We start from the raw sequence: 27,209 nt of genomic DNA, 5'->3' as shown, positions 1-27,209 counted from the left end.
AGTTCCTCCAACAGGGATCAAAGCCACACCCTCAGCCATGCAAGTGTGGAGTTGTAACCACTGGACCACTAGGAGTTCCCTAAATTGCACATATTGAAAGCGTACAATGAGTTCTGACATCTGTCTGTACCCATGAAACTCATCTCACTCGAGATAGGGAAGGGTCCCTTTACCTGCCACTTTATGTGTGTGTGATTTATTGGTTGGAGGAGCTGGGTTTCATCCTGTATACTTGCCCAGGGTCTGGATTTTGCCCACAGTGTCCCTTTGGTGGAGTTTGGCATGTTCCTGTCTTCTCTGTGTTCCTTAGGTTGGTAGTTAAGGTTGGAGGAGGGTCCATTCTCTTAGCAGGACCCCCAAGGAGGAGGCAGGTAGCGCATGTGGTTCTGTGATGGCACGACCATGGGTGGCCAGCACTCAGACATGGGAATTCGTCAGGGTTGCACACAGAATGGACATAGCCTGGTCCTTCATGGATCAGCAGGAACGCCTCTAAAAAGTGGGACAGAGAACCTGCACAGGAAGGCAACTCAAAGGCTTGATGCTTTCCTGCATGTCCTAGTTTTCAGAAGAATGTATTGGCGTCATCCATCCAGTGGTGACCAGTCGATTTCTTTTTCAGCATCTCAGAGAACCCAGGGACTTAAATGTGTGAGGTGAGAGGTGACTACTCTGGCTGTTCTCAGGGCTCACAGGAACCTGCTGATGCAGTGGAGCCTCTGCAGGTTCTTCTGAGCCTTTTGACCTGACTCAAGTAGTCTTGCCAGCTTCCTGCTGCCTCTAGAGGAACCCCAGTTCTGGGCTCAGCCATTTCTCCTCCAGGGAACCCTGGTTCCACTTCGTGGCTTCTGGAGCCCGAGTGTGATTGGGCCTGTCACATCAGAGAAGAGTCAGAAGTGAGCAATAACTTTTCTAATTTGCCAAAAGGAAAACAGAACCAGCATGGGTGACTGAGTGAGGCTTTGAATGGGTGTTTCCTGAAGCTGCCCGGGTGTGGTTCTGCCTGTAGGTTAGGAAGGTGGGGAAGGAAAGGAAACTGATGAGAGAGCTTCTTGTGGGGAGGAAGGAGGGAAAACCCAATTGCAGTTGGTTGTATGACATAGACGCTCACCTGTGCTCAGGACAGAGCCCGAGATGAATGCTTTGGAGGTGACACCAGGTGCCATGTGGCCGCTCCAAGGACTGGGGGACCACCTGTTCCTTTGGAACTGCTCTCAGAACTGGAAGGGAGCACTCAGCCTCACACAGTGAATGAACCGTGGGTCTCTGCTGATTTTCCTAGAACGTCAAATCTGTGGGGACAGTCTCTTGCCATTGATGAAACACTGTGCTTCATAAGGGAGAAGTTAATATGCATGAGTTCTAAAATATTGAGCTAATATAATTTTGAGAAAATTTAAGTTGATTACAGTTTATGCTGAGGACAGCGAACTTAAACAGCAGTCTTAATCCTCCAGAATTGAAAATTGGTTTCAGGTTGATGTGGAATAAATGTTTTAACAGAACTTTGCATTATTTATAACCACTTGTTCCAGCTTCTGGTGAAGATATGCAGTGGCAAAGGTGTGTTGGGGCCTTGATGTGTGGACGCCTCACTTTCACTAATTGGCCTTTTGAACTGTCCACGTGACCCCAGATTAGTCATTTCAGTGGACAGTGGCTTTTAAAGTAACTTCAGATAGTGGTGCCCACTGAAGGACAGAGGTGTGACTGTTTCCTCTTGTGTGAGGTCATTCCTTTTACTTCTTTGCTCAGATGTAATCAAGATGAACTCAAGGATAGTGAATAGGTATTTTTAAATGTTTCTAAACTATACAACTTCTGAAAGCTAAATACACTAAAAAAAATTTTTTCCCCTGTAGGTCTCCAGTGCCTATTGGATTTTTACCTTAAAAAGTTCTCAGTGTGAGATTTCTTACACTGTCAATGTAGATTCAGTACAATGATTGAGTAGAGGACCCTCCAGATCAGGCGGCGGGCGCCCAGCTGCTGAAGGATGAACGGAGAGGAGGAGTTCTTCGATGCCGTCACAGGTGAGCGGAGGGGGTGCCAGCGCAGAGGCCAGGTCATGAGCGTGAAGCCCTCAGACCCCGGCCTCAGACCTAGCCTGGGGACATGAGGATGGCCTGGGAGAGCCACGCAGAGAGAAGGGTGACGTGTTCCCAGGAAAAGCACTTGTCCTGGCCCAGATTTGGAGGAAAACATCCACTTCAGACCACAGGAGATAACATGAAAGGGCAACTGTGTGTTTCAGTCTTTGAAAGGGTTGCCCTCGGGTGTAAATATTTTTATTTGGCTCCTGAATGAGATGGTCAGCATCCTTATATTGTTTATAATGAGCAAAACCTTACTGTCCTGTCTTATGCACGACTTAAAGTCTACCAAGGAATAGTAGATTATCTGCTTCCACAGCAACTCTTGCTGTGTTAAAAGTTCAGTTCTTAAAAAAAAAAAAAGTTCAGTTCTGTTTCGCTTTTCAAACACCATTGTGAATGCTGGTACCCAGGCTAGTGGGGTGGAGCATGTGGTGGGGGGGGTGTTCTGTGTGTGTGTGAGTGATGGGGGTGGCAGGGGGTGGGGGGCAGGAGAGGCCAGGCTTGGTCAGGCCACATTTGCTTAGAGCGGCCCCTCTTCCTCCTGTCACCTCCTGAGGGGGCCCCAAACTCAAGTTCAAGGTGTCCCCCTGCCCTCCACCGACTTGTCAGCACTGGGAGCATCACTTTGCTTTTCTTGCTGAGGGTTCTTACTGGTGGAGACGGACTTCAGGGGACTCTTCCAGTCCAGAGCCTGCTCTTGGGTGTGAGGACGTAGAAATGGGGGCTCTGAAACGTTACTGCCGCCAGCTTCTTCAGTGGTAATCTCCCCAGTGCTGTCAGGGGGCCCTACCGTGGTTGGTGCTGAGAGAGTATGGTGCCCAGCACAACAGGAGGCTCTTGCCTGGTGGTGGTCACTGTCCCCAGACACCTGTGCTATCCCTGTCGGGACACCTGGAGCCCTGGTGGAGCCCTGCCCCATACTGCCTGCGTTCATTGGCCATACTTCTCCCGAGGGAAGGGCTGGAGCAGTTGAGGGCCAGCAGCCTCAGGTGATTGACTTATTCTCGTCCGAAGCCCCAGGAGGAACTGGCATTGTGCTCCCCTCGCTATTCTCAAAGGCTGAACCACTGAGTCATCTCCTGAGATTTCATAGCTATTATGTTCCCTGTAGACATGTTTTCCTGGGAAGCGTGCTGTCTGATCAACCACCCGCTCATCAGTGATTGTTAGCAGCTGAATTCCACCTAGCGGCTGGTTGTCGGGGAATCACGCCCTCGGTCTGCCTGGCCCTGGCATAGGGACCACGTCTGAAACCTAAAGAGCCCGACCTCAGTGAGGCCCTCTCACCCAGGAGCCTCCTGGAGGTGCCCTCCTACTGGGACCAGTGTAACTGGCTCTCTTGAAGGGCTTTCCCTGGAGAGGCCCTGAGCTGTGGGGGTGCCACGTGTGTATGACTCCATCGCCGCCTCTCTGCACGGTGGGACCAGCCACAAGTCCCTGAGATGGAGGCAGAGGAAGCAGGTGTCTCGGTGAAACACCTTTGGTTTCACCGAACCAAACTGTCCTTTGGTTCCCGAACAAGCAACAGGAAGGTGAAAAATCTGAAGTCTCCTAATGCAATGAAATGCCCGGTGGGTACTTCCCTGTCTTAGAGTCGGTCTTACTTTGTGACTCTATTAAAACATATTTAAACCCAGCAGTTACTGAATGGATGACTTCAGTGGGCAGGTATTCCCTCTAAGAATCAGTACCTTTCAATTTGAAAGGTTTTTAAATAAAGCACTTGAGAATATGTACAGATGAAGGGCTGTAAAAAATCAGACTGACCTGTCGAAGATGGGTATCTCTAAGTGATCAGATTATAAATGCTTTCAGCTTGCTCCTTGGCTGATCTGTATTTTCTCTTTGTGTAAAACAAGAAACGTTGTGTATTAAGTATTAAGATGATTAAGATGTTATGGAGCATTGGCTTCACCAGAGACGAGACTTCAGGCACTTGTGAGGGAGAAGCTGCTTTGTTTTCTGGGGCCCACCCCAGGGCTGTGATCTAAACGAACTTTCTACTTAACGGTGGCCTAGATTCTCGGCCCTGAGGGATGCAGGGATACCTGTGCGCTCAGCAACCCTAAGCTGGGACCGTTTCAGGCTATGTTAGACCCACGTTTATGCTGGGGATCAACAGGTGTCACTTTGGGGATTGTTAGCAAAACTTGAGGTGACAGGCTATTTCAGAAGGTATTGATTATTTTTAATTATATCCTTTCAAATTTATTGTGTCATCGGTTTCAGTGCTGCTACATTTTGTGGATCTGTCAATAGAGAAGAATGAGAAAGAAGGAATTTTTGCATTTTCTCAAGGAAGCTTATCAGTGGCAAGGTGGTTTATGTTTTGTGTGTAGCAGCAGCCACCCAGGTCTTTCACGCTGGGCCCCACTTTCCACTCAGAAATGAGGGGCTGTTACGGGAGCCCACCCTATGTTCCTTGTGGGCTCATTGCTGGGGGTCAGCGGTCAGGAGCCTCTGCTCCAGCTGGAATGATTCACCTGGCAGCCACAGCTCCCTCTAGGCTTGCCCTGGAGCAAAAGGAAACACACTTCCCTTGTCCCTGGTCACTGGTCACTTCGGAAAAGCCTTCCCAGTGGAGAAGACCCAGAGGTCTGCCCAGGGTTGTGACCTTCTTCCTCGGGGACTGGACGGGCCAGGAGACGGCTGCCTGTGTTTCGCATTAGTCTTCATGGGTCATTTTCCCTGTTTTCTGTGTACCGTGTAGTCTCTGGGTTCACATCCATCATCCACAGTTTGGGTTATTGTTGGTAGGTTGGCTAGGTTCTGCCAATGCGGTGGCGTGGTGCTTGGTCTTAGAAATACTGCAGCAGATATGTTTCAGAACATGATGCAGAGTTTGACCTCAAACATGGACAGAGGAGGAGGATGTTGTGGCCTGAGTTAGGTGTGACCACCCCGGAGGACATGAGTCATTGATGACCACAGGGGAAAACTGTCCTTGTCCCCTGGGGCCACCCCACATGGAAAGGACCATGGAGCGTGCAATGTGGGTGGCAGGGTGGGGTCCTCCTTGGGGAGCCCCCGGGAGCAGTCCTCTTTTTCCACCTCCGTCTGCAGCTCTTGGCAAGTGGAGATAATAACTCTGACTGTGTCCATTAGAAACACTTTAGAGCTTCAGGTTTTCTGCTTTCAGTGAGAATCCTCAGAGGTGAAGTCCTGCCACCTCACCCTCTGCTTGTCTCATGCAGGCTTTGACTCGGATAACTCTTCCGGGGAATTTTCAGAGGCGAATCAGAGACTCACTGGCGTGATTCATGTGGACACCAGCAAAAGTAATGGGATTGGAAAAGTTGGGGACGGGCCTCCTCAGGAGAATGGGATTCAGAAGCACAGGTAGGTTGTCCTGTGGGTCCATCTTAGTGTCTCCCAGCACACCTGTACTCATTCGCCCCAGATACGCTGCGGGTGCAGGTTGTGAGCTGAGAACGTCCTGTCCAGTGTCACTGGGCAGATCGAGGGCCTGTTCAGCTAGCCTCTGGGTGGCCCCTACAGATCAGTGACGGTGCTTCCTCAACTTGACTCCAGTCCTTAAGCTGACGGGGCGGCTGTGCCTGCTCCGGGTTGCGGGACTGAGCTCCAGGGGGCCCTGGTGTTGGCTCACAGCCTGCCCTCACTGTTACCAGACCATCCTGCTGGCTTCATGCAGATCTGCCTGTGTTCTCTTTCCACACACTGACCTCTGATCCCGAGAGTTTCTGAGGGTTGTTTGGTGTAGCAAGACCACATTCCGTTCTCTCTCCACCACCACTGGGTTCTCATGTGAGCAGACTTCAGTGACACTGACCCAAGTTCACCAACAGAAGGGAGGACTCAGGTGGGACAGACAGGAAGCAGGTGGAGCCCCTGGGATGATGGCAGTGGCCTCTGTCCACCCAGGGAGCCCACCTTCACCCCAGCCTCTGCCCTGCACTGGACCCAGCGGGACCCTGAGCTGCCAGAGCACCTCCTGCCTGCTCTCATGGCCTGGGCTCAGCCGTCAGCCCCCTCATCCCCTATACCCCGGAATCTGGCTCAAGCTGGCCCTAGTGCCGCACCCCCGCCCCTTCCTCCCATATCCGTCCCCCAGCCTGACTTGCTGGCCTCTGGAGATGTGTCTTGGATGCCTTCAGCTTTGCCAGCTCCTGTGTTCCGGCCTGTCCCTCCTACACTGGGCCTCCTGTGGGCACCTCCTGTGCCTGCTTCTTGCCCAGATTTCACCGTTTCTGGACAGGTCTGATCCTGTACCTCCCCCTTCTTAAGCTCCCAGGCGGTGGACACGGCCCTGAGTGAGGGTGCAGCAGCTCTTCTCTGTCCAGTGTGTTAGTTTGGACCATGAACTGTAAGGGTCTCCTCTAAGGATGACCCCGGCACCTGTGCCTCTCTCTGGGGGCAGCCCCGCCCACGGTCAGAGGTCCCAGCCTTGTGGGGTCCTTGGTGCCCCGGCTTTTCCCTCGTTAGGGCTCTGTCTGCTCTGTGCCCTGAGCCTGGGCCTTCTTCTCCTCCATCTCGTCAGCTCCTGCCTGTATGCAGGGCCATCCTTGGGCTTTGCCCTCCCCCTCGTGGCCCCTCACAGCTGGGGCCTGTCATGTCACGGCCACACAGGACCTCAGGAAAGACAAGCACAGGCTTCAGAGGGGTTTAAGAGCCGGTTTCTGAGATGTTTTCTGAGTGGGACTCCTTCTTGTCTGACCTCTGTCCATGGTCCTGCAGCTGCTCCTGGCTGATGGCGCCCGGCTGCCCTGGGGTGGGGGTGCGGCGACCTGACTCCCCAGCTCCATGGGGGAAGGTCGTCCATGTGGCCGTGATCATTTCCCAGGAGGCCCTCCAATATTTGGTACAGAAAGCTTTCTCTGGGACTTCTGCAGCAGTCTGGTCCTTTTTTCCTCCACTGGCGAGCCAACATAGAGAAACACTAATGCTTAGAAAAGGTGAAAGACAAGGGCCACTGAGCAGAGCCATCCATTGTGACTCACATTGTTGAAACACACGTGTTGCTCTGGTTGCTCCTCTGCAGGACATCTCTGCCTGCCCCAATGTTTACCAGAAGCGACTTCAGCGTGTGGAGCATATTGAAGAAGTGCATCGGCTTGGTGAGTTCAGAGAGCCAGACTTCCCACGGGGCCTCCACCATCTTGTCCGGCACAGGTGGCTGTGACTCCAAGAAACGGTGCTCGGAGGAGGGGCGGGTGTGGGAAGAGCCTGCTGCTAATGGAGAGGGTCCTCTCCGGCCCCTCCTAGGAGCTGTCCAAGATCACGATGCCCATAGCCTTCAATGAGCCCCTGAGTTTCCTGCAGCGGATCACAGAGTACATGGAACATGTGTACCTAATTCACAGAGCCTCCCGCCAGCCCCAGTCCCTAGAAAGGATGCAGGTGGGTGGCAAGCTCACTTCGGGGGGCACCTGGCACTGTGCTTGGTTGCACGCAGACCATAGCAGTTAAAAACGTGACTTAATGTGACTGGCCACGTGGGGGCAGGGACCTTGGCCCTCAGCAGTGGGATGTCTGGGAGCGGGGCCGGAGCAGCTCACACTGACTTTGGGGAGCTGTCCTGCCCAACGGCCTAGGCATTTGCCACAGGCACATTCTCCACGGGTGTGGTCTTGGCCTCCTGTCGGTTGGGCCTGTGGGGCTGCAGGGGGATATGGGGCTGGCAGTTGGCCCCTCTTGGGTCCTTTCAGCACCACCGTCCCATGTGAGTGTGTGCACATGTGTGATAGACGGCCTGCAGGGCAGGCCCCAACTGGGGTGGGAGATGGCAGAGTTCCTGCTTTCTGTGGCTTTGAGGAAGTGGTGGGTGATAAACAGCATTTCCCCGGAAGTTCTGTGGTTTCACACGCGTTACCAGCGGGAGACTGAGAAGTCACCCCAAGCGTGTGTCTGGGCGCCACCCCAGCCCTTGGCTCACACGTCCTCATGGTCGCCACCCCCTCACTGGCCTGTGATTGCTTCCAGTCTGTGGCGGCCTTCGCGGTTTCAGCTGTGGCTTCCCAGTGGGAGAGGACCGGCAAGCCCTTCAACCCGCTCCTGGGGGAGACGTATGAGCTCATCAGGTAAGCAGATGGGGCCCTCGTGGTGTCTTGGGCACAGGACTCTGGTGACGGATGAGGAGGGTTCTTGTGCAGCATGGATGTCTCCAGGCGGCTGAATTGAGGGGCTTCCTGTGGGTGGAAAAATGGTTTACTTTAGAGAGGTGTTGTGTTAATGGCATAACAGAACCCTGGTGAGAAACCGAATTGAAAACCGAAGACTGCGTTAGGTTCAGGAATGGAGAGGGGATGGCCAGAATGTGTCGTTTAGGCTCAGGACCTAACCTAAACGTGTAGGTTAGGTTCAGGAGCAGAGAGGGGATGGCGGGGTGTAGTGCTGCTGGGTGCTTGTGTGTGTGGGCATGTCTGCATGGCCTACTGTAATTTGCAGCATCTTTATAAAACAGTGGTGTACTGTGTGACTAATCTTGGATTCAAAGAACCACAAACTTCTGGCTGTAGTTCTTGGGTCCTTCTGTGCATATGTGTTGTTAATGGTTGAGTCTTTGCTGTGGTGAGTAGATGATGCTGGGCTGTGGGGATGCTAGGCGGCTGAGAATGGGCCCTTCAGATGTGTCAGAGTTTACACTGTTTGCGGAGGTGTGCGTGTCAGCCCTGCTTTCAGCCCGTCCGGGGAGGAGTTGTCATCTTGGTGATGCAGGCAGCCTGCACGTGCATCTCTTCCCAGGTGGGGAGGCAGCATTCATGCCAGTTTCAGATTCCACCTTCTCTGGCTCGTCCTGGATGGCTCAGCAGCGGCCCCTCTGTGCACGGGGTCTGTGTGGGGTCCTCCTGGGTTTTAGTGTGCTTTAGAGGCTGGCTGGCACTGGGTGCTGGAGGACCCCTTCTCCACATGTCATTTTCTTCGAGAAAGCCAGATAAGTTAGGAGAAAGCATGCTGTGTGCTGCCAGGAGCCTTGTAAATGACAGGAGTACAGCAGGTGGTCTGGGGCTGTGGCAGGTCACAGCAAGAGGGACCGTAGGCACAGTTTTCTCCTTTGAGAAACAGGGAAGCTGAAGCCCAGGCAGGGGAAGGCTGGCCTGAGGGTCAGTCTCAGGGGGACACTTGTATCTGGAATTCGTGGAGATGTTTCTTAGATATTCCTCTTGAGCAAGAGCTTCCTCCCTCTGGTCAGCATACTCTAGTCCAGTATTCGAGATTCTGCCCTTATGTAGCTGTTAGATAGTTTTCAGCATTTGTGCATATTAAGAGCATCATTGAAATATCAGAAAAGAGAAATCAAAGCACAGTACAGTAAGAGTCCAGACAACAGAAAGCAAGCAGGGGGTTAAAAGCATGCAAGCCCTCCAAGGCGCTGGATGTAGCGACAGCCCAGCGTCGGTCTCTTTCAGAGCATAGTTCAGCTGAACCAGCCTCATGGACTGGTAGGGAACACTGACACACTCTCTACACTTGTGTCAGGCCGCAACTTCCCAATCACACTTCCGGTGTCTGCCGTGTGCCACGCGTGTTAGACAGCTATCTTCCTGTTTGGGCAATGTAACTAAACTGGCCACTCACCAGTATCGTTTTGTCCCTAGAGCTTGCTCATGGATAACTAAAAATAACACTTTCTGTTCTTAGACAAGTATTCATTTTGTAAATTACATACCTTGGTAGGCAACCTTTTAAAATCTAATTTTTCAACTTTCCTTCCTCTGTAATGATTGGAAATTCTGATTCCAGTTAAGTTAGTAATTATGTGGTTGAGCTTTTATAATTTTTAATGACTACAGCTGTAGGTGTATTCAGAGTTCTGGAACAATTAAAAACTGACATTTTTATTGAAAAAGAGAGTGTACTAAAAATCCTACTTCTTGGCCAGGAATATCTTGAGACATAAGACATTTCATCACAAACATCCTGGGAGCCTTGAAAGGAGGCTGGACAGTCCTCCTCTGGGTTTACTGGGCAGTGGGCATCCCTGGAGAAGTCAGGTGACAGTTTGCTGTCGGGCCTCTGAGTCGCTGGCCCTAAGAGCACCGGGGTGGGCAGGGGGTCAGGGCAGGGGGCCTCTCCGCAGGGCTGCTTGTTTTGTGTGTTGGTGATGGCCCCGGGACACAGTGTGCGCGCGCGCGCGTGTGTGTGTGCGTGTGCATGTGTGTGCGTGTGCGTGTTTGTGTGGTCAATATTAGGTCACGTGTGACATTGGAGAGCCGCGCTGGTTGTTTCTGCCATATGAGACAGCATGTGTGGTCCCCTTATCCCAGCACCCCTCCCAAACGTGGGGGTCAGGGGCTCTGTGGGTCCTCCATCCCACATGCAGGTGCTGAGCTGTGGGCTTCCCTGGGGAGGCGGGTGCTGGGCCGACTTTATGGGCTTTGCTGTCACTCACAAGGTCCTTTGGTTGTCTCTCCTGCCCCTTCCTTTCTTTTCCTCATTTTTGCTTCCAGGGAAGACTTAGGGTTCAGATTCATATCCGAGCAGGTGAGCCACCACCCCCCAATCAGTGCGTTCTACTCGGAGGGCCTCCACCAGGACTTCCTGTTTCATGGCTCCATCTATCCGAAGCTCAAGTTCTGGGGGAAGAGCGTGGAAGCAGAGCCCCGCGGCACCATCACACTGGAGCTGCTCAAGTGAGTAGGGAGCTGTGCGGTGCAGGGGCCGTGGTGGGCAGCCAGGCGGGCAGCCTTGCAGCGCAGGACCCTCCTCCAGGGAGCCTGGAGGCCTCGTTGGGGTGGTGGTTCCTGGGGCAGGGGGTGTGCTCCTTACAGGATTGGGTTGGGTCCTGTTTTTTCTCCCTGGTCTCTGCAGTTCAGTCCCTGGTTGTGGTCGTCGTCCCCTCCTGTGTGACAACCCAGCTCAGAGCCTGAAACAATCCTGTCCTCGCCTGGTGTTGGGGGTGATGTGGGGGCTCTGTTGGGGTTCTGTGCTGGTGCAGCTGGGGTGCAGGCTGGATGAACCCCTGAAGACAACCAGGCAGAGCCTCTGCTCCCGCACTCTCTTCCCTGGCCGCTGGCAGAGGCCAGGGTTGCTTGCCACCCCCCTGCTCTGCACAGCTGTGCAGCCGGACACGGACACCCCCCAGAGCCAGGGACCAAGGATGGGTGCCCAAGGATAGACGTGTCCTTCATCACCTGACCTCAGAAGTGACCACAGCCTATGTGCACATGCTGTGGTCACACAGACCAGCTGTGGTCTAGGGTCTGAACTCCAGGAGGGGAGGAGAATGGAGGGGCCGTCTTCAAGAATGCATGCATACCTTTAAATCGATTTAAGTCCAGACATGCCCAATCTGACGTTGATCAAAGACCCTCTAGGCAGAAACCGAGTCTCTAGCAGCCGCCTGGCACTGCAAACCCGTTGTGGACGGTCCAGACCAAGGGGCACAGCCGCCTCCCTGAAGCACGAGCCTCGCTGCCTGCAGCTCCGTGGGAGCTTTGTATGGCATTTGTGTTTCCTGTGAGCCCCACCTGGCCAGAGGCGTGTGGGCTCCCCAGTCTCCACCCCAGACCCTTGCATCTTGGGTCAGACCGGGGCAGCCCCTCCTGGTCACCTGCTCTTGGCTTTTAAGGGTGGGGAGAGTTGCAACCTGCAGAGTTGCAAGCCCTGTCAATGAACGCTTTTGGTTCCCAGGACATTCAAGAAGTTTCCAGTGTTCCTCGTGAAATGCTTGTGCCCTGGGCCTTTTTTTGCCCTCAACTGTGGCTCTGACACAGCCTCCCTTGAGACATGGGTCTGGCCCTCTGCTCCCCCCCCGTTTGTGAGGTTTCTTTTCTCCTTGAGGAAGCCCACCTGGGGAACAGGTGACTGATGGGAAAGGCATTTGCACCCCAGGACCCACCCCGCCTCATGTTGGCCCCAGAGGCCCAGGGCCCAGGCTCGCTAGGGACCTCGTGGTTCCCACAGGGCAGGGCGGGGATGGTAAGAGGGCTGTTCTGTTGACAACTTCACAGGAAACCTCTTGCCTTTGTTGCAGCCTTTTATTGCTGATTAACTTGTCTCCACGTTTAAATAGAAAGCTTTGTTGATACTACAAAGGACATTTCAAACGAATGCTAAAGACGTAGCCACTGCTCGGGAGTTCAAAGCTGTGCTATGCCCTTCTACGGCTTTCAGTCCATTATGGTGTGATTCTGTCTGGGACTTAGCTTCTAGGGTCACGCGGTGTCTCTGTTCTCTGGCGTATTTCAGACATAAGGAAGCATACACCTGGACCAACCCTACGTGCTGTGTCCACAACGTGATTATCGGCAAGCTCTGGATAGAGCAGTATGGGACAGTGGAGATTTTAAACCACAGGTAACGGGCCCAATGCTGAGATGCTGCGAGTCAGGGTGGCGATGGGGCGCCCAGAGCACTGGCCGCTGGCGTTCAGCTGTGTATTCATGCCACCCTCAGCCCCCCAAGGCCCTCCCTGGTCCCCAGCGAGCTCAGCTTCCAGATGGGCCATACTGGCCGCGAGACAACACACGTGCTGCAGTTGGATCTGATTCTGGCCGGCACTGGTCAAAGTCATCGTTAGTGCTCCGTGTTGTTGTTTCTGTGTTTTTAGTCACAGTGGTTGATTTAGTTGGAAGTTTTAAACTACACTCAAGAATGGTGTGATCTTCTGGTGAAAACAGTGACCACTGTCCAGTCTGCCAGGCCTTATTCCTCGAAGTTCATGGCTGGTTTGCTTTGTTTCTTAACAGCTTTGTTAAGATATAATTTACATGTCATAAAATCCACCCATTTAAAGTAGACATGTAAATGACTTTTAGTAAATCTACCGAATTGTGTAACCATCAGCACCAGGCAGTACTTGAAGCTTTCTGTCCCCTGGAAAGGTCCCTGGGCCGTCCATGCGGTCCTGATGCTGCCCCGCCCTGGGGAGCCCTTGTATGAGCTCTTGCTTGCTCCCCTCTCTCCCCTGCTATCTCCCCATCTTCCCCTCACTCTCGGTCTTTCCCTCTGTGTCTCCCCCTCCATCTCTCTCTCCTTCTCTCTTTCCCTACCCCCTCGATTCGCCTTTTCTTGACATTTCCCATCCACAACAGAAGCCTGTGTTTGTCTTCCCTGCAGGACTGGAGATAAGTGTGTGCTTCACTTTAAACCGTGTGGACTGTTTGGGAAAGAACTTCACAAAGTGGAGGGGTACATTCAAGACAAAAGGTAGATCCCCGCGCAGATCGGGTCACAGGTGCCTAGTTGGTGCTTGCGTCTTCTGCAGAAGTCGTGGTTTTAGAATCTGACCTCATGTTTCACTCTCTCTCCTGGGCTCAGTATGGTTATCAGGCAAAACCCAAACACGCGTTTATGGGCATCCTTTTCCACATGATTTTTTTCGCTCCTGTTGGGAAATCTGGGACTTGTTCAAGTTTCTGTGAGCAGAGAAATGATCAGTAGTATTTTAACAAGTTTGGGGGATTCTTCCCCACTTTGGGTTAGTTACACTATGTGTTGGGTCTCAGTTTCTCTCTCTTTTTTTTTCCATCAAGTAACTTGGACCACATAACAGCCATAAGATTCCTTTTAGCTCCTAAAATATGTACATTTTCAGGTAAAAATAGTTCCTAGTGTAAAGCAGCGGGTACTTTTGCTCTTTCCCACTCTGTTGGGTGTCAGATGTTCACCTGTTCAAATCCCTTAGACTTAAGACTCTGACCACTTCGCCCCTTGAAATCTTTTGGGACTTGGTGTATGGCTTCACAGGACAGCAGTCCTGTTAGGGGGACTGGCATTGGCCAGCCCTGCAGAGTCAGCCCAGAGGGAGACCGTGGTCAGCTGGCCCACAGACGTGGGCTGCAGCAGTGGACACCCCCCTGCACCAGCCCAGCTCCGAGTTTCTGGTTTTCCATCCCAAATTGGACAGAGAGGACTTGGCCATGTGTCCCCGCTTGCCACCCTCCAGGCCCAGCCTCTGAAGCACAGGTGCCCTCCCAGCATGGCCCTCGGCTGCCAGCACAGCCTTCCAGGAGCACATGGTCAACTCCCTGCTCACCCAGGAAGATGCAGGAAAGGAGAACAAGGCACAGCATGCATTGTTCCTTGGGAATCAGGCAGAGCGCCCTTTCTGGAGGCTGTGGGCGGACAGTGATGGGGGTCTGACTCCAGGTTATGGAGCTGAAGAGGCAGTGGCAGCTGGATGTGGGGAGAGTTGTTTATAGGACATAGAGAAGGGGCTGCAGGACACATGGTACTTAAAAGATGTAGTATATTTAAAAAACGACAATCAGGCTCACAGGGTGTTATGTTACACACTTGTTCTCACCCCATCTGCCTCCCGCAGCCCTTCAGGTTCTTGTGCCCTTGTTTTCTCTTTCCTGCTTTGGCAAAGGAGTGTGAAGAGTTAGTCTGAAAGCTGTGAGTGGCGATACTGAAATGGAGCTTTCCGTCTGCATGTTTGCACCAGCAGTACCCTAGGGTTTACAAGACTGACGATGAAGATTGATTCTGGGTCAGGTTAGGGGGCTGCATTTCTGGATGAACGGTTGATGATCACTGTTACTTGCTTTTAAAAATTCCCTTTCCCTCCAGCAAAAAGAAGCTCTTCGTGATCTATGGCAAGTGGACGGAGTGCTTGTGGGGCATAGACCCTGTCACATACGAGTCCTTCAGGAAGCAGGAAAGAAGAGGGGACTCCCTGCGGAAGACGAAACCGGTACGGGGCTGCCGTGGGGGGTCCCCAGCGAGGGTGCGGGGCCTGGCCAGGCGGTGCCTTGGTGGTCCAGCTGGAGGGGGTGGGTTACAGAACCTGTCTCTCCGAGCGAAGGTGCCTGTCCACCTGATTCTGGATGGCCAGGTGCTGGGGTGCCTCTACCCACCCCTCTACCTGGCAGAATCAGAGGGTGCCTCCATTTCCTTCTGGATATTTCTTGATACCTCTCCTGTCCCCGCACCTTGTTAGCTGAGACCCAGTAGATAAGCAAGTGGATGTCCTTTCTGCATTTCTAGTTCTGAGTTCCAGGTGATAAAACCCAATACTGATTGTCTTAAGACTAGTTCTTCTTGGGCCTAAGACTAGAGGCAATAGTTCAAGAGAGGTGTCGTGTTTTTCTAGATGATAAATTAGAATGTACCAAACCTGAGGTGTTCAGTATCTGTTTAACAGAATATTCAACTTCTGCTGAGATTGTTATTGTTTCTTGTTTTGTTTTGGGCCAAGCCACTAGGCATGTGGCGTCTGGGAACTCAGTTCCCTGACCAGGGGTCACACCTGTGCCCCCTATAGGGGAGGCTCAGAGTCTTAGCCACTGGACTGCCTGGGACGTCCCTGTTGGTTTTTATGTTGTAATATTTCACAGGTGCTATTAGACATCTTTTCTAAAAATACTCCTTTAAACTAAAAAAAAAAAAAAAGTAAAGTTCCATTTGAAGACCATAGAGCAGATGTTAAATCTGTTTGCTGACATGTTTAGTGCGTTTGCTTGGCTGTGTTGCCCCTCGGGGTGACGTCCCAAGGAGGGAGCATTTTGTGGGGGTGCAGACCGCTGCCCTGTGTCTTCACTTAGCTTCTGGCACCACACCGCGTAACCCGCAGGCGGGGAAGACTGCCAGGCTGTGCTCGTTGTAATTAAGTATCTCCCTCACAGCTAACTAAAAGCCACTCTTCTTCTCCAGGTCCCACTGCTTTTGAAAAGGAAGTAGCAGTTGTACTTTTCTATTGAGATGTGACCCCAAGTGAGAGCTTAGTCTAGAGACGCTGAGACACCCTGAAGTCACCACACGTGCAGAAGGGCAGCGTTGGGGGAGAGGACCACTTGGGGGCGCCCTTGGCTACCTGAGGAGGTGTCGCCCCATCCAATCACGCTCAGGAGGCCACATGGGCCTCCCTACCAGGAGCGTGGTGCCTGCTGCCCTCTCGGGGGCTTGGGAGGGTCTGCCAGGGCTCCGGGGGCAGTGGGTGCTGTGTCTTTCAGGACGACGGCCCTGAGAAGGCTGATTGCGATGTAGCGGACAGTGTGCCCGAGTCTCAGGAGACGGTGCAGGTCATTCCAGGCAGCAAGCTACTCTGGAGAGTCAATACCCGGCCCCCCAACTCCGCTCAGGTCTGTGCCCCCGGCCCTAGCCAGGCCCCCAGTCATCCTGTCACCCTCGGGGCTCCCTGCCCTCCGAGCCCTATGACCCCCACCCTCCAGCACTCAGCTCAGGCATCCACACACACCTCAGGACCTGGTTACACTGCGAACCCTCAGTGTCTACACCAGCTGTGTCTGACTGAAAGGGTTTCCAAACCAGTTTCGAGAGAGAATTTTTTGACTTGTCAATTTCAGTCCTTAAATGCGTTTTGATATTTGTTTTGGAAAATTGCACTTATAATTTTGTTACCTATGGTAAAATTATTATATTACATACAGTAATGTTTATATAAAATAATTATATGATAAATACATAGTAAATTTCATTTTACTATATTATAATTTTATATTATTTATATATAAAATATATATACAGTGTATCATAGATTTTTAAAAAATTTTTGTTACATCCTTTAAGCAAAGCCACAGCCTGTGCAAAATAAAGGAAACAAACATTCAGTGATAAATAGATTATCTCAGCACAGCCACGACTGCAGTTTCAGTGGAATACAAATTATAAGATAATGGAGAAAAATCTGTTTAAAAAACATACACACACACACACAGTAAAAACTAGAAATCATATCCGTTTCTTTGGTTCAGTGAACATTTACTGGGTTGGAGTAGGTGGGTCCAGGTCCCTGGGAGTAGAGCCCAAGGACAGATAGGCAAGGACCCCAACCCCACACAGCAGAGTGACCTGTCTAATGGGCTGGAGGCGGGCCTCCTGGGGACACGGGTACATGGAGCAAGGACTAGGGAGCCAGGGCCATTGGCCGTAGGGCCGCATTTGGGCCAGGGAGCAGCCAGGATCCAATCTCCTCTCTTACTGTGCATGACATGGGGAACCGTGGGGTCATTTGAGGAACCAGGGGCCCCTCCAGCCACTTGTGGAGATAGGCTTCGGGGCCAGAGCAGAAGTGGCCAGAGGGAGGCAAGTCCCCAGGTCTGGGTATCAGGAGGCGGCAGACCCCACCACAAAGGGGTTGAGATAGAGATTCTTCTCAGACCCCTGGGGCATGAGGAGACAGACGTGCAGGTCGGATGTCACAGTGAGAATCTGGGTGCCTCCTGTGGGGGTGGAGAGGATGAGCCCCCTAGGAGACCCAGGCAAGTGTGGAAAAGAGTATCATTTATAGTAACGACTCTGTGCCTGCCCCGCAGATGTACAACTTCACTAGCTTCACGGTGAGTCTTAATGAACTAGAGACGGGCATGGAGAAGATCCTGGCCCCCACCGACTGCCGGCTACGCCCTGACATCCGCGGCATGGAGAATGGCAACATGGGTGCGTGTTCGCATTGGGGGCTGACTGGGCGCCCAGCCCTGGCCACGCGGGTGGTGCAGGGAAGGAACGTATCCCTGTTAACTGAACACACGTCATATCTTCTCGACGTGCTTCTCAAACCATCTGTGGGCAAGAGTTGTAAAGCTTCTAGTTTGCTGCAGGCCACTTCTTTTATAAATAAAATAAGATTAAGTTACTAGAAAAATGAAATGAAAGAGAATATATACAAAATGTTATACAAGTCCCCGATTTTCTTACTAGGTTCAACAGACAGTAAGGTTACATTTCAGAAGCTGTTATTTGAAAGTCTCTGGTGTGGAGGGTCCCCCCTGTGCCTTTCCTACCCCACGGCCCCTCTGTGGGCCGCTGGCTGCCCTGGGGTCTGGGCCTGGCCATGGGCTTGGGTCTGGTTTCCCACACACTTACTGCCTATGGTTCCCACCTGGGGTTGGGTGGGGGGTGTGTGGGGTGTCCCTCATCCACTTTCTCAGCCTCACCTCTGCCTGTCACCCTGGTCCCTGACCTGCCCCGTGCTTGCACCTAGATCTGGCAAGCCAGGAGAAGGAGCGGCTGGAGGAGAAGCAGAGGGAGGCCCGGAGGGAGCGGGCCCGGGAGGAGGCTGAGTGGCAGACGCGGTGAGGCACCCGGCGGCCATGGGGATGGGGCGGGGGAGGCACAGACCCACCCACCTGGGGGCAGTGAGGAGGGGCTGCAGGCCCTCCTGGGGCTGAGCAGAAGCTACCCTGTGTCCCACGAGTCAGCGGCTTACAGCCTGGGCTGCACGTGAGATGACATGCAAGGTGACAGTGCTGACTGGAGGGGCCACGATCCCAAGTGGAGAACAGTCCACTGGCCTCCTGACCGCCTGCTCTGTGTCGCAGGTGGTTTCACCGAGGCAGTAACCCGTACACTGGGACCCCCGACTGGCTGTACGCAGGGGGCTACTTCGAGCGGGATTTCTCAGGCTGCCCTGACATCTACTGAGAGGCCGGACTGGCCCCCAGACCTGGAGACCCAGAGGCTGGACTCCGTCAAGCAGCTGCTCTGAGCTTCTGCCACGGCAGAAACCAGCTTTTCTCATGACTGTTCATGGAGATCGCATCGTCCCTGGTTGAGGATTTAATTCTAATTAACTTTTGATTGCCAAACATTTTACTACTGTTGCAGCCTCTTCATAAAACTTCCCTTGGGATCATCATGTTTCCATTAAGGTTTGAGAAGGAACAGTCTTTACAGTTCCCTTTATGTGACAGGACAAGCTGGGCTGGCGTAGAGTACAGCACCCTCTTCATTACAAAAAGTTATAAATAAAGGAAGTAATGGGAAGGGTCCATATTCCTCTTCGTAATGCAGTGGCAAAGGGTTTCTGAAAGTATTTTAAAACTGAACCAGTAACAGGAAAAGATGGATCTTGAGAAAAGTCCCATCAGGAGCCTTATACAGGCCAGGAATTGCTTTCTAGATCACGGTAACACAGAAGTGGAGGTTTTCAAAGCAGCCGATTGAATGAAATGAAAAGTTGTCAGAGTTTGTATTTTTTATCAATCTTCAATAATGTAAAGATTACTTTGAAAATATTTAAGTTCAAACTACTTGAATAATACTTTGCTGAAGAGCAAGATAGGCATTAATCACCACTTTACACTGTCCAAAATGAAGCATTACCATGACAACGAGGGTGGCCAGAAACTCTGACCAGTTGTTCCCAGATGGCGCCCAGCCCTCTGGTCCCTGGGGCTCCCCCTCGCTGCAGGCCACACCCTCACACAGAGTGAGTCCTGCACGCACGACAGTCGACCTGTCCCTGTCATGCATGTGTGACCCGCCTCGGGGGTGTCCTCACCACTGTGCGTGTCCGCCTCCGCACACATCTACACCCTGTGACTGTTCACTTTCTGTAGAGGTGCCAACACCACTGGCCGTGGCAGAGCTCTTTGATTCGAAGACAATCTGCCGTGTGCACACATGCACAAGCGCATGCATGCACACACACGCAGCTGTACACAGTGTGGGTTCTCAGCAGGAGGGTGTCGGCATTGTGTGTCCTGGCTTCAAAACCACATTTGTAATTAAAACACTTTTAAAAGTGAACCCTTGTTCTGAAGGCTTGATTCTGTAGCTTTGGAAACTGGAGGCACGATGCCACGGTCGAGTTCCAGGGCATCTGCCTGGCGGGACCCAGGCCGGGTCCCCGGAACCTGCAGAGGCCCCCAGACCACACAGAGGCCCCAGGCGTGTGTGGTCTCAGGTTCTGCAGAGAGGAGGTGCTGACACACCTGGTCATTAGCATTGGGAGTCCTGTGCCCCTGGTGGCGGCCGGCAACGGAAACAAACTGCTTCTCCTGGGAATGTAAGGCTGGGGGACCCGGGGCACGTTTAGAGCAGTGGTGTCGAGGGCAATTTGACAGCTTTCACGGATTGTCCTGTTTCTCACCACTCCAGTAATTTTCTGCAAGGTCTGCATCTCTGAGAACTTCCCTGCAGGCTCAGACGGTAAAGGATCTGCCTGCAGTGTAGGAGACCCAGCTTCAGTCCCTGGGTCAGGAGGATCCTCTGGAGAAGGGAGTGGCAACCCACTTCGGTATTCTTGCCTGGAGAATCCCATGGACAGAGGAGCCTGGCAGGCTACACAGTCTGTGGGGCCGCACAGAGTCGGACATGACCGTGCAACCGACACTTTCATCTGCATCCCTGAGTCTTCCCCGAGGTCAGATCCCATAGCGTAGTCCCCACCACCGCTTCCTTCAAGCCTGACTCAAGTGGAAGGAGAAAGGGCAGGATGGCCTGGGACCAGAAAGCGTGGGCGGCATGAGTTTTCAACACGCACCAGAGCTGCCCATCAGCTTGGCCACCGTGATGCACTGGGACGTCAGGGGTCTTTCTTTAATAACAGTGTTTCCGTGGGATTTGCTTTTTAGAGACGACCTCCCATGACTGGTGTGTGGGAGGCGTGGCCTTGTAGAGGGCCCCCAGTGTGTGATCGTGGCTTGGATGGAGGGCCTGGGTGGTTTTCAGAGCAGCCTTATAACTTGGAATGTCCTTGTGGGATGAAAAGTAGGACCCACTTCACCCAAAGACCTTCAGGCTTTGATTCCACTCCCTCTGAAGGTTCAGTTCTGTGTCTGTTGATTCAGTGAACTTTCTGAGAGCCACTGGGGAGCCGGCCATGCAGGCGACATGGTGGCCGATGGACCTGCGGCACACACACTGGAGCTGGCTGGACTTCTCAGGCCATCTAGGGCTGGGGCCAATGCAGTGTCTGGGTCCCTGAGCCGCACAGGCTGGTCCCTTCCGGGTTGGGTGCTGCTCTCCCTGGTGGGGTCAAGGGTCAGGGCCGCCCCAGCACTGGCAGGCTCCTCACCGGGTGTGGCCCCCAGTCACAGGAAGGCATCAGAGGAGCGGGCCCAGCCCTCATAGGCTGTGCCATGTGTGGCCACTGCAGGCTTCCGTGAAGGCCAGGCCCCTCCACCCCACAGTGCGGTGGCTCCACGAGGGGAAAACGAAGGTGCCGGGCCGACCTCTGCTCCTTCATAGGCTCACAGGTCTGTGCAGGGCATTGGCCACACATGACCAGGTGTCATCACAGCCTCCCCAGGCAAACGGAGCTGGCAATGGCACCAGCAGGGTCCCGAGCATCAGCTCTGACTGTGTTCTCAGCAGTATCTCCCTTTCAGACCTTGTCCCCAGAGGTGATGCTGGGGCTCCTGAAAGGATCCTCCTGCTCGACACTCGGGGAGAAGCACCTAGCCCAGTGCTGACAGCCTCTAGGTGTCCGGACACTCCTTGCTGATGCTGCCGGCCACCTGTTGCAGTGATTGTGGAGGTGTCCAGCCAGAGGCGTCGCCATCCTTGTCAGGCCCTGAGGCCAGGAAATCAGAATGAGAGAAAGGCCCAGAATCTTTCAGCCAGCCAGCCCCTCAGGTTGCCGCGGCAGGTGGCTTTCTTTCAGGACACCTGCTCCTGGGAGAACAAGTTCGCCTCGAGCATCCACCAGGAAGACATCATTTACAATCCTAATGTTAAGTCACTTCAGTCCTGTCTGACACTTTGCGACCCTATGGACACAGGAGTCTGCGAGGCTCCTCTGTCCATGTGGTTCTTCAGACGAGAATTTTGGAGTGGGTTGCCATTTACAATGCTAACAAGCTTTCAAAAATCAGAAGTGAGGATAGCTCTCGCATCCTGTCGACCCTTGTGCCAGGAGGGAAGGCGTGGCTCAGTGAAGCCTTGTGCCCTGAGGAGAGCTGTCAGTCTCACAGGAGAGTCCAGTCAACAGAAAGTTCCTGCTGGACCTGGTTTCATCTTCTGAAGGACCTTCCTGTGTCCAAAGTGGGCATGAAGATCAGGTCCCTTGACAGAAGGGCCTGTAACCCGCTGCAGGACATTAGGCGGCCTTTCCTTCGATATTCGTCATCTTTGGGCTTCACTATCCTGTGTTCTCAGCATAAGGGTTTCACAAAGTGAAGACACCATTTCAAAATCTCCTGGTACAAGTTTCCTGGACAGTCAGCCTTTGACTGGAGGCCCTGTTCCTCTCCCTGTCTGAACTGGCTGTCCTGGACCAGAGGCTTGGCGAAGGGCTCCCTGGTCTCTGCAGAGGGCGACAACACATAGACAGGGTCCTCCCTCCATCGCTGCAGGAACAGTTCATCCCATCCGTGCAGCAGGAAAAGGTCAGGCAAGAAACACGTAATGAAGTGGCTTTATTGTCATAATTTTATAATATGTAGTAACTGTCAGCGTTCGTCCATGTAAACGGAACCAGTCATTCGCAGATTTGGGGGAGGACTGGACAGGTCAGTGGAGATAGATGTTAAACCCTGGTTTTGAGTAGAGTTCGTCGCAAAGGGCGGCAGCTGACATTTGTTTTGGACTGAACACTTCTTCACTGTCTGCTGCTCTGGCCTCTCTGGAAAGGACTGCAAATTGGCTGTGGATGTGTCCTGGAGACTAGGCGACAGATGTTTGGACTGTAGTCCTGTAGGACTGGCCCAGCAAACAGATTGTCTCAGAAAACTGCTTGTTACAGTGAAGAGGGGGCTAAGGGGCACGCAAGAGGGAGGAAGGGGTGTGGGTTCTCCGGGGGCTGGAGCCCATTGCCAGAAGCAATGAAATACCCAGAACACAGTGTCAGCCAGCTGGACTTGGCGGTCCCTGTGCCTGACTGCTGCTCGAGGTGCCCAGTGGCTGTGTGCTTTCCAGAAGGGTGAGCTATCCAGTAGCGACAAGAGTTCCGGGCAGAGGGACAGACTGTTCATGCAACTTTAATGCCCTGGGAATGCCCAGGTACATAGATGTGGGGCCGCCACCATGGCCACCGTGTCTGACAATGGGGACCACAGAGCACCCAGGGCTGCCAGAGCCTGAGCCTGGCGTCCTGGGTGCTTAACCCCCAAAATTACCATCTGGTCCCGCCCACTGAGGAGGAAGAGGGGGTGCAGGAAGACGGGCTTGCCTGGGGCTTCAGAGCAGGTGAGTGGAAGAAGTGGAATTCAGACCTTGATACACAGTGACACTCAGCCTCGGGTACAGTTGACACGCCATTGTGTAACCATCATCACTATCGACATACACAGTTTAATGGCAAGCTTCAAGAGAGGAGGACGGTCTTTTCAACACATGGTGCTGGGAAACTGGACAATCATATGCAAAAGAATGGAGTTGACCCTGACCTCACACCATTTACAAAAATTAGAATGTATCAAAGGTCTAGATGTGAGACCTAAACAATAAATTCTTAGAAGAAAAGATAGAACACAAAGCTCACAACTTTGGATGTGGCAATTATTTCTTGGCTATAACACCAAAGACACAGGCAACAAGAGAAGAAAAATAAGCAAGTTGTACTTCATGAAAATTTAAACATACTTTGTGCATCAGACACTAGCATCAGAGTAAAAAGGCAACCCAAAGAGTGGGAGAAAATATTTGCAAATCAAACATCTGATAACAGATTAATATCTAGAATATACAGAGACCTCCTAAAACTCAGTAACAACAAAAAAAGCTGATTCAAAAATAGGCAAGGACTTGAATAAACATTTTTCCAAAGAAGATAAACAGATGGCCAATAAGCATGTGAAAACATGTTCAACATCACTAATACTGGAGAAATGAAAAACAAAGCTGCAATGAGATACCACACCCATTAGGATGGCCAGTATATAAAAAAAACCAAAACATCCAGAAAACAAGTTTGGGCAAGAATGTGGGGAAACAGGAAGATTTGTGCACTGTTAGTAGGAATAAAATGGTACAGCCACTGTGGCAAACAGTATGGCAGTTCCTCAAAAAATTAAAAATAGAATTACCATATGATCCAGCAATTCCATTCTGAGTATTTACCCCTAAAGAACTGAAAGCAGGGCCTTGAAGTGATGTTTGTTGGGTCATGTTTGTGTGTGCTTAGTCACTCTAGTCGTATCTGACACTTTGCGACCCCACGGACCGCAGCCTGCAGCCTGTCCATGGGATTTCCCAGGCAAGAATACGGGAATGGGTTGCCATTCCCTTCTCCAGGGGATCTTCCTGACCCAGGGATTAAACCAGGGTCTCTCATGTCTCCTGCATTGGGAGGCAGGATCTTTACCACGAGCTACACCCGGGAAGTCATGTTCACAACAGCATTATTCACAATAGCTGAGGCGTGGAAATAACCCAAGCATCCCTGCACTGATGAACGCATAAGCAAAATGTGGTGTAGACATACTTACAGCGGAAGATTACTCAGCCTTAGGAAGGGGATTCTGACACATGCTGCAACATGGATGAAACCCGAGGACATTATGCTGAGTGAAAAAAGCCAGTCACACAAAAGACAAGTACTGTATAATTTGATAGGTGCCAAGAGCAGTCAAATTCATACTGACAGAAAGTAGAATGGTGGTGGGTTGGGGGAAGAGGGCGATGGGGAGTCGGTGTCTAATGAGATGGAGTTTCAGTTTTCCCAGATGAGAAGTTTGAAGATGGATGGTGGTGATAGCTGCACAGCGTTATGAATGTACTTACGACCACTGAACTCAACACTTAAAGAGCGATTAGGACGGTAAACTTTCTGTTATGTGCCATTTTACCATAATAAAAAACTGGAAAAAAAATCAGTGGTTGCTAGGGATTAAGCAAGAGGGAGGGACGGACAGGGAGAGGACATCAGCTTTTCAGGGTGGTGAGCATGCTCTGTGTGATACTGTAAAGATGCACATACGTCGCTAAGCATTTGTCTGAACATGTGGATGTATGACGGAGCGTGAACTCTGATATAAACTCTGGACTCGGTGACGTGATGTGTCCACATATGAGTATGTGCTAAATTGCTTCAATCGTGTCTGACTCTTTGCGATCCTATGGATTGTAGCCCTCCAGGCTCTTCTGTCCATGGGCTTCTCCAGGCAAGAATACTGGAGTGGGTTGCCATTTCCTTCTCCAGCGTTTGAGCATGGATTGTAGCAAACACACAGCTCTGGTGGGGGATGTGGGTGGTGGCGGGGCTGTTGGACGGGGTGTGTGGGAACTCTGTACTTTCTGTTCAGTTTTGGTGTGCACATAAAATTGCCCTAAAAAAGAAAATCTATAATTAAAGAAAAAGAAAACAACAACAAAAGCCACCTGCCAAATGGTTTTTTTAAGTGGCTGGGCCATTTTGTATTTCCAGCACCAAAGACTCCCCAGCACTTAGTACTGTCGCTTTTCCTTTTTTAAGCCATTCTAATCCATGTGTTTTAATTTGCATTTCCCTTATGAATAATGCTGTCCACCATCCTTTCCTGCACATCAGGCCATCTGTACACCCTCCTTAGGAGGTGTCTGGGCACTTCTTCGCCAGCTTCCTTGTCGAGCCTCCCTGCGCCCACAGTCACTGCAGCCCTTGCCTTTCACCTGGGGGAGGTGCCGAGGCTCAGAGCAAGGGACTGGGTTTGCTTTTTCTGCTGTGGGGCCCAGTTCACAGAGTCCATACTGGGGTGGAGGGTCGGGGGTAGGGGGCACATGGACTGGCCTCCACGATGGCCATCTACCGGTAGCTTGTCTCCTTACTGGTTTTTCACAGAAACCAGTGAAAATGTATAAAGCTTTCTCTTTTGAGCCTCCCAGGACACAAGCTCCCTTGGTTTGGGATAAGGAAGTGCTCATTTGAGGCCCCACCGCAGTCACTGCCCAGAAGGGTCTTCAGGTTCTAGAAAGTTGCTTTCCCTATGGCCCCTGCTGGCCGCTTTTGAGCTTCCCAAGACTTTGGACAGTGACCCCTGCCTGCCAGTCCCTCCTCAGGGAAGCCAGGTGGTTTTCTTACTGTCTTCTTCCTGGTTTCACAGAGTGCGCGGGATGGTACTGTTGCGGGTGTCGTGACCCCAGTCACAGGCCACTGAATTTCTTCACGGGTCTCTGTTCCCGTCACTTTGGTCTCTGGAACTCTTTAGACTCTCAAAAACTATCAAGGATCCCCATAGAGCTTTTGCATACATGGGTTTTATCTATGGATATTTACCATATTAGAAATTTTAAATATTAATTAAAAAACACATTTCTTATCAACATAAATATTTTAAAATGAAAACCAGCTCTATTTTTCCAAACCAAAAAAAAAAAAAAAAAAAAAATAGAGACTCTTTAGATCACAAAGCAATCGGTACAGAACTTGTGGTGTTTTATCCATCAGAATGTTACACAGGAGGTCAACATGGATACATCTCAAAACAATGTTGAATAAAAGAAGTTTTCACTTTTATACCTTTTAAAAAAAAAAGCTTAAAAATGGATTTTACGTATTCATGATGGTTGTGGTTTAGTCGCTAAGTGGTGGCGAGCTCTTGTGAGACCGCATGGACGACTGTAGCCCGCCAGGTTCCTCTGTGGTGGTGGTGGTAGGGGCTAGCTAAGTCGTGTCCTGCTCTTGCAACCCCATTGACTGTAACCTGCCAGGCTGCTCTATCCATGGGATTCTTTAGGCAAGAATACTGGGCTGGGTTGCCGTTTCCTTCTCCAGCGGATCTTCCGGAGCCAGGAATCAAACCCAGGTTTCCTGCATTGCAGGCAGATTCTTTACCAACGGAGCTACAAGGGAAGCAGATTTCTCTGGGTTGATGGTAAATCAAGCGGGCATGGAGGTGGCCACACAGTTGAGGATGGCCCTGCCTCTGGAGCGGGGAGTCACACATCATGTGTAGCATGGGCTCCAGGTGTGTGTGCTGCTCTGCAGAAACTACAAAGTGTAAGTGAAGGGGAGTAAAGGAATGAGAAGGCCGCGCTGCCGCTCCCCTCCTCCAGTGTGTGCAGGACAGCTGATTTCATTCGGTTCAGACTGCACACACCACACACCAGACAAGGAATGAAGGCGCAGCCTTGTCGGCAGATTATAGGGGGTCTGGGGAGGATGGGGAAACAGTCACGCCGTCACTGTTTTGGGGGTTGGGGGACCCCCAGGGCACAGGGAGGATGGAGGGTAGTTCTCAAGAGGGTCTGGGGGCGCAGGGCAGCGGCGTTGTGCGTCGCACGGGCTCCCAGGAGACCACCGCTCGTCGGGAGGACGCTGGGCCCACGCACCTGAGTCCAGGGCTGCAGTCACCTTCCCCCAGGGACTCGAAGACACCGCACGGCCCCGCCGTCCTATGACATCCCTCCCCCAAGCCGGCGACTACTTCCCCAGGTCTAGGAACCTGGCGTCCCGCACGGTCAGCACACCTGAGACACCTTGCCCCGCGCCCCGCAGGGGCCCCCGCCCGGTTCGCGGTCCCAGATCCAACGCCAGCTGCTCGGCCTGCGACCGCTTCGCCGTTCCCGACGTCGCCGCCAGGGGCCGCCGCCGCGCCCCTATGACAC

At 52.2% G+C, this 27,209-nt stretch overlaps 1 protein-coding gene and 1 long non-coding RNA gene across 2 annotated transcripts in view; one reads left to right on the top strand and one right to left on the bottom strand.

The window, feature by feature from the left end:
• Positions 1 to 19,490, top strand: part of OSBPL2 (oxysterol binding protein like 2) — a 36,416-nt gene extending 16,926 nt beyond the window's left edge. The window contains exons 2-14 of the mRNA XM_061436977.1: positions 1,863 to 2,033; positions 5,291 to 5,435; positions 7,096 to 7,171; positions 7,320 to 7,454; positions 8,037 to 8,134; positions 10,505 to 10,687; positions 12,246 to 12,353; positions 13,116 to 13,205; positions 14,571 to 14,694; positions 15,953 to 16,081; positions 17,276 to 17,399; positions 17,944 to 18,034; positions 18,281 to 19,490. Coding sequence (XP_061292961.1) covers positions 1,997 to 2,033; positions 5,291 to 5,435; positions 7,096 to 7,171; positions 7,320 to 7,454; positions 8,037 to 8,134; positions 10,505 to 10,687; positions 12,246 to 12,353; positions 13,116 to 13,205; positions 14,571 to 14,694; positions 15,953 to 16,081; positions 17,276 to 17,399; positions 17,944 to 18,034; positions 18,281 to 18,383 — 1,443 coding nt within the window. The 5' untranslated portion in view covers positions 1,863 to 1,996 and the 3' untranslated portion in view covers positions 18,384 to 19,490. The remainder of the gene's footprint in view (positions 1 to 1,862; positions 2,034 to 5,290; positions 5,436 to 7,095; positions 7,172 to 7,319; positions 7,455 to 8,036; positions 8,135 to 10,504; positions 10,688 to 12,245; positions 12,354 to 13,115; positions 13,206 to 14,570; positions 14,695 to 15,952; positions 16,082 to 17,275; positions 17,400 to 17,943; positions 18,035 to 18,280) is intronic.
• A 6,530-nt stretch (positions 19,491 to 26,020) lies between these two features.
• LOC133259443 (uncharacterized) lies at positions 26,021 to 27,186 on the bottom strand. The gene is made up of 2 exons (XR_009740391.1): positions 26,934 to 27,186; positions 26,021 to 26,444 (listed from the first exon to the last, which is right to left on the bottom strand). It is a non-coding gene; the product is annotated as an uncharacterized LOC133259443 (long non-coding RNA).
• Positions 27,187 to 27,209: the final 23 nt, after the last annotated feature.

Source organism: Bos javanicus, chromosome 13 (genome assembly GCF_032452875.1).
Source record: "Bos javanicus breed banteng chromosome 13, ARS-OSU_banteng_1.0, whole genome shotgun sequence".
In the NCBI taxonomy this organism is placed as follows: Eukaryota; Metazoa; Chordata; class Mammalia; order Artiodactyla; family Bovidae; genus Bos; species Bos javanicus.
The sequence above is the reverse complement of the archived record's forward strand: the minus strand, read 5'-3'. Positions and strand labels throughout refer to the sequence as shown.